This window comes from Aptenodytes forsteri, unplaced genomic scaffold (genome assembly GCF_000699145.1).
Source record: "Aptenodytes forsteri isolate BGI_AS27 unplaced genomic scaffold, ASM69914v1 Scaffold192, whole genome shotgun sequence".
Lineage (NCBI taxonomy): Eukaryota > Metazoa > Chordata > Aves > Sphenisciformes > Spheniscidae > Aptenodytes > Aptenodytes forsteri.
Window position 1 is genome coordinate 744,089 of NW_008794891.1, and position 6,129 is coordinate 750,217.

At 58.8% G+C, this 6,129-nt stretch overlaps 1 protein-coding gene across 1 annotated transcript in view; it reads left to right on the forward strand.

The window, feature by feature from the left end:
- The window catches only part of KIF3C (kinesin family member 3C), a 15,642-nt gene extending 11,379 nt beyond the window's left edge, over positions 1-4,263 (forward strand). The window contains exons 3-9 of the mRNA XM_019470968.1: positions 164-265; positions 362-484; positions 590-708; positions 2,044-2,160; positions 2,438-2,546; positions 3,031-3,206; positions 4,170-4,263. Of these exons, the coding sequence (XP_019326513.1) occupies positions 164-265; positions 362-484; positions 590-708; positions 2,044-2,160; positions 2,438-2,546; positions 3,031-3,206; positions 4,170-4,263 (840 nt within the window). The remainder of the gene's footprint in view (positions 1-163; positions 266-361; positions 485-589; positions 709-2,043; positions 2,161-2,437; positions 2,547-3,030; positions 3,207-4,169) is intronic.
- Positions 4,264-6,129: the final 1,866 nt, after the last annotated feature.

Below are 6,129 nucleotides of genomic sequence, written 5' to 3' on the forward strand. Positions count from 1 at the left end.
GCGTGTGCAGCACAGAAAGCTCCCGCCTCCCTGAAACCAGGGGTGAGGACAGGGAGCCCAGGACGGGGGCCAGGGACGGGGGTGACCACCTGGTGAGGATGGCCTGGGGCAAACCCCATGGGACCATGCTCTGACCCCCCACCCCGCTCTGCCCCCTCCCCAGGCGATGGAGAGCAAGCTGCTCATCGGCGGCAGGACCATCGTGGACCACACCAACGAGCAGCAGAAGATGCTGGAGCTGAAGCGGCAGGAGATAGCTGAGCAGGTAATGGGGGGCCTGACCCGGCTTAGGCGGGTGACAGGGGTGTCCCGGGGGGCCCGTTCCCCCTCCCGGCTCTGAGCATTTCCCCCTGCGCTGCAGAAACGCCGGGAGCGGGAGATGCAGCAGGAGATGTTGCTGCGGGACGAGGAGACCATGGAGCTGCGGGAGACTTACACCTCCCTGCAGCAGGAGGTGGAGATCAAAACCAAGAAGCTGAAGAAGGTGAGAGCATGGCAGGCGGGGACGACCGTCCCTCCGGCCGCAGGAGCCCCGGGGCTTGCCGCAGTCCCCGAGCCACGGGGCTGAGGGGCTGCTCCTCTCCCCCAGCTGTACGCCAAGCTGCAGGCCGTGAAGGCGGAGATCCAGGACCAGCACGACGAGTACATCCGCGTGCGCCAGGACCTGGAGGAGGCACAGAACGAGCAGACGCGGGAGCTGAAGCTCAAGTAGGTGGTCGTGTCCCCCCCGCGCCCGGGCGCAGCTGTGCGGGATGTGCAGGGCAGAATTGGGGTGCACAGAGCAGAGCTGGGGTGTGCAGAGCAGAGCTGGGGTGCGCAGCTGGAGGGAGCGATACGCCTGCTGACGGGGACAACGGAGCGCTTCCTACCCCATCAGCAGTGGCAGGAGGTGTAAAACATATTTAAACCTCTTGAGCTGGGTGAGTTGCACGCAAGAGTATTAAAAAGTTGCTGAGAAAGGTGAAAAACCAGACAATACACAAGCAGAAACGACAGCACAGCAGCAGTGCGGGCTATGGCTGAGTTACTGGATGTGGCGGTGGTAGCTGGAGGTAAGTAGGTAAGTGTCCTGAGGGCACCTGGAGACCTGCTCCGGCCGCAGCGCGGTCCTTGGAGGGGGAGCAGCTTCGGGGGGCGGGCTATGGCTGAGTTACTGGATGTGGCGGTGGTAGCTGGAGGTAAGTGTCCCCTGAGGGCACCTGGAGACCTGCTCCGGCCGCAGCGCGGTCCTTGGAGGGGAAGCAGCTTCGGGGGGACTTGGGGTGAGCCCCAGCCCCGCGGGAGCTGCCGGCACGATGGTGGCACCTGGCAGCGCCGGGCAGCGTTTTCCCTCCAGGAACCTCCCAGCAGCAGATGCAGCTGCTGGTCCACCGCCTTTAGTGTGTTTGTTTTCACTTGAAGCAATAATCTTATTCAATATCTTTAAAAAACCTCACGCAGGCATATGTAAGTACTTTAGCATTTTCAAGGTAAAATATTTATACTTTTACTAGAAACAAAATTTCATCTCAAATTTTGCTACCTTTCCCTTCGAACATGATTCAAACTTTTTAAAAGCCGGAAACTCAGTGAAGCAACTCATGGACTCAAAACAGTTTTCTGCAGCTGCTCAATTTGCCCCAAAAAATGTGGGAAAAAAGGTTCCCTTTGGGGTCCATTTTACATCACTGAGCTTTCCTTTATTTTCTGGTCGGGCAGCTGGGGGAGCGGACGGGTCCGGAGAGGAGACGGGGGTTCCTGCCTGGCGGGAAGCTTGCAGAGCTGCCCGGGTGTCTTCGCTCCTCTCTGATGACCGTCTTCCTCTGCCCTCCCTCTCCTGCCTCTCTGTCGGCCGGATCTGTTGCTTCAACCTCTCCATTTCCATCATGTTTCCATCTTCTGGACGTTTTCCCGTTTCCCTGTGTCTCACTCTCTTCCTGACATCCCTTTCCTCTCCCTTTCCGACCTGTTTTCTGTCACTTGTCACATTAACTCCTTCCTCTCCTGCTCCTTCCCACCCCCTTGCTCCCGCTCCATCTCTCTCTTGGCCGGTCACTCGCTCAGGTACTTGATCATCGAGAACTTCATCCCACCAGAAGAGAAGAACAAGATCATGAACCGCCTGTACTTCGACGGTGAGGAGGACCAGTGGAAGTTCCAGCCGCTGGTGCCCACCGGAGGGTACGTCCCCGGCCCTAACCCACGCTCTGCCCCAGTGCTGCCAACCCGCGGGCACGAAGCCTCTGCCTGCAGAGCAGGGATGTCCCCCGGGCTGGGGGGGGACAGCAGGGACCCCGGGATGCTTGCAGGTGCCTACAGGTGGAAATCGTCTCCAAGCCAAGCGCCACCAGGAAGGGCCACCCTTCACTCACTGTAGATGAGCTCCGTCCGTCACTGTTTGGATGCATTTTTAGTAGGAATTTATGTTCTCCAATAAATGTTTCTCTCTATTTTTTAGAAACAGCAACCAAATGAAGAAGCGGCCTACCTCTGCGGTGGGGTACAAGAGACCCATCAGCCAATACGCCCGCGTGGCCATGGCCATGGGATCTCATCCTCGGTACCGGGTAAGCGAGAGGGCACTGGTGCGTGCCGGGGGGACAAGAAGTCATTGGATAAATGGGAGGGAGGGATGGGTGGATGAACAGTGGGAGAGAAGGCGGAGTAAACAAGCTCACGATGATCTGGGAAACATCAGTTCAAGCTCCCAGCTTTATCCGCCCACTTAGCAGGATCGGTGGCTGTGCTCTCAGCCGGTCCTTGAGCTGCTGGCTCACTGGCTCCGGCAGCTCCAGCCGTTTGAAAGGACGGGGCCATTCAGCCTTGCCTGCCGGACTCAGCCGCAGGAAAGACCAGAAGAGCCTGAGCAGAGTAGGGAGCCTGGGCTCCAGTTTGGAGCTTGCCCTGTGGCTGTGGCAGCCAGAGGAGGGTCCTGCTCCCTGGCGTGTCGCTCAGCTTCTCTCGGCAGCGTGGACTTGCTGGGGCTGATGCCGTGTTTTGCCACGCGGTGACTCCTCGTGTTGGTTTTCCCTTTGCCCTGTCCTGCTGCAGGCTGAGAACATCATGTTCTTGGAGCTGGACCTCTCCCCTCCGGCCATCTTTGAGTTTGAGCGGAGCAGGGACCCGGCAGAGCAGGACCCCCGGGCTCTCCACCTGGAGAGGCTGATGCACCTGGACAGCCTCCTGGAGCGGCCGGCGGCCTCCCGGGTGAGGAAGTCCCGCTCCTGGTGAGTGCCGGCGGGCGGGGGGGGCCGCGCAGGGGCTGCGGCACGGCCGGGATGCTCCACGCGGGGCAGCGCGGGGGCTTGGGGCAGGCAGAGGAGTCCCAGGAGAGCGGCAAGCCCCCCGTTCAGGCGGAGGAGTCGCAGCAGAGCTGCAAGCCCCCCGTTCCTTTTGGGGTTGAAACTGGCCATGAGTTGCTGGGGTGTGATCGAAGTTTAAAATACGGCTGACGTTGCTTTGGTAACGGTTGTTGGATAAGTATTAGAAACAGGGTGATTATGTCGTATGTCATCATATACATCTCAGTACAGGAGAGACACGGACCTGTTGGAGCGGGTCCAGAGGAGGGACACGAGGATGACCAGAGGGCTGGAACACCTCTGCTATGGAGAAAGGCTGAGAGGTTTGGGGTTGTTCAGCCTGGAGAAGAGAAGGCTCCGGGGAGACCTTATTGCAGCCTGTCAGTACTTAAAGGGGGCTTATAAAAAAGATGGGGACAGGCTTTTTAGCAGGGCCTGTTGCGACAGGACAAGGGGGAATGGCTTTAAACTAAAAGAGGGGAGATTCAGACTAGATAGAAGGAAGAAATCGTTTATGCTGAGGGTGGTGAGACACTGGCCCAGGTTGCCCAGAGGGGTGGTGGATGCCCCATCCCTGGAAACATTCCAGGTCAGGCTGGACGGGGCTCTGAGCAACCTGCTCTAGTTGAAGATGTCCCTGCCCAGGGCAGGGGGGGTGGACATGATGGCCTTTAGAGGGCCCTTCCCACCCAAACCATTCTGTGACTCGATGATATACATATATCCCAGATGATAAGACACAAGGTATTGTCCTGCCCAACACTGGGTGTCCTTTGGTGCTGCCTGCGTAGCAAATGACTGAGAAAATGGCTGGATTTTGGGGAGAGCGGGAGGCAGGGGAAGGGGAAAGAGAAGGAAACGAGGTTTTCTCTGTTCCCCCCCATCCAGGTGCCAGACGCCGCGGTCACTGCCATCCTCAACCACGCATGTCTCCCTCACCTCCAGCTCCCCGCGCGCCGCCACGATGCCAGCTCAGGAGTGACGTCCTGGACCCCCTCACCCCCTGCACCGCCTCGCAGCGAGGACTGTGCCCCGCCGACGGCTGAGGAAGGGGCCCCAGCCGGCAGCATCTCCACCGGTCCCAGTTCGTCTTTGTCTTCAGCTACTTTGTGTGCGCGTGTGTTTGTGTGAGACGCTCACAAACAGCCCCCGGGGTGAGGGGAGCTGCCCCCTCCTTCCTTCTGTCCCCCCTCCCCGATCTGGATCTGTCACTTTATTTATTTAACGTATTTATTTATGGAGTGGTTGATGCGCAGTCAGGAGGCGCGTTCGGACTGGAGGACATCCAAGGCTGGCAGTGGGCACCACGCTGACCACTCCTCGGGTACGCTCAGCTCCCACCGCTCCCCACGCCACCGCCGCAGCCCCCAAGCAGGGCTGAGTCACAGGGACACCGCCGGGGTGGGCACCACCGGCGTACTGCTCACCATCGTGCTCCGCAGAGCAGGCAGGAGAGGGCACGTGCCCCTCTCTGGTGGCTTTGGCAGAAGGTGAGGCAGCCCTGGACTCTGGCGCTGCGTTTGCTTTGCTGGATCCCAGGGAATTTGGCTATTTCTACAAGGATTTGGAGACTTTGTGGTGGCAACACCTTGCGCTGGGCTTGTCAGAGGCCCAGAGGGACTCTCCAGCCCACATCAACACTGGTGGCAGCACTGACATCTCATTGACTTCTGGGCATGGCTGTCACTCCAGGAATGCCAGCTCCATCCACAGAGAGGGCTTGCAGATTAACCAAACCAAGTCGGTCCCGGTGGTGCCGGGACTTTGTTCACCTGTGCCACGCTCCGGAGACGGCTGGCCCTGTCCTCTTCAGTTGCCTGACACCCAGCTTGCTCCCATCCCCAATTAAGTGGGTGTTTAACTCCTTACAGCAAGAACAGGAGATGGAAATCTCCGTCCTCTTCCACCCACCCTCCCAAAGACACACATAGTCTGGGGAGCAATGCCACCTAAGTGAAACCAGAGGCGAGAGTGTCCACCATCCTGGTAACTAAAGGCAATGAAGAAATGCAGGACAAAATGATGATGCCCGGAGGAGTGATGTCATCATCGCTCTCCTTCGGGCTGGGTAATGCCCCATGGAGGTCACCTTGTAGTTGGGAGAAATTTCCTGGTGATTGCGTGGGTCGTGGAGGGATGGACGTGAAACGGGTAGTGGATAAGAGCGGGCAAGCCATAAGGCCACTCCGGCGATCTGAAACCCATCCCAGGCAGCAGCACATGTAGGTGCCAGGACATCGCTCGGTGTTCCCGAGTGATTCAGCTTTCGGCAGTTCGACTGAGGGAAGAAGGTGGGTCCTCGTTGAAGACCATTCCTGGCAGTGCCGGGCCAGCAGCTGTGGTTTCCCTGGGACGGCTTCCAGATGTGCGGAGGTGGGGGAGATCCGTTTGTTTGACAAGATCCTAATGAATGAGGGAGCGACCCCCTGGTTCACGTGGGAGGATACGGGTCTTCAAAGGGACGTGTGCTGAGGCCAGTCCCTGGGAAGGCAGATCTGAGAAGACTGCAGGTAGGAACCGTCTTCTGGTGTCTTCTGCCGATGAAGAGAAGTTCCACTGGAGGACTGGTCCCTGCTCACCTCGATGACTCCTGCACGCAGGACCCGGGGTGAGGGAGGGAGAAGGAACAAGGCACAGACACGGAGCAGAAACATCAGGAGCAGAAACATCAGCTGTGTCTACTTCAGAGCAGTGCAAGTCCCACCCAACAGGAGTGTCCCATCGACATGCTCCATGTGGCCAGGCTGGGGCATCCACAGACCTTCCCACCCATCTCCTGACACATCCCCTGCTCTGCCACGGGGTGTCTTCTCCCCATCCCCTGTAACATTGTCCTGCCTCATGTTCT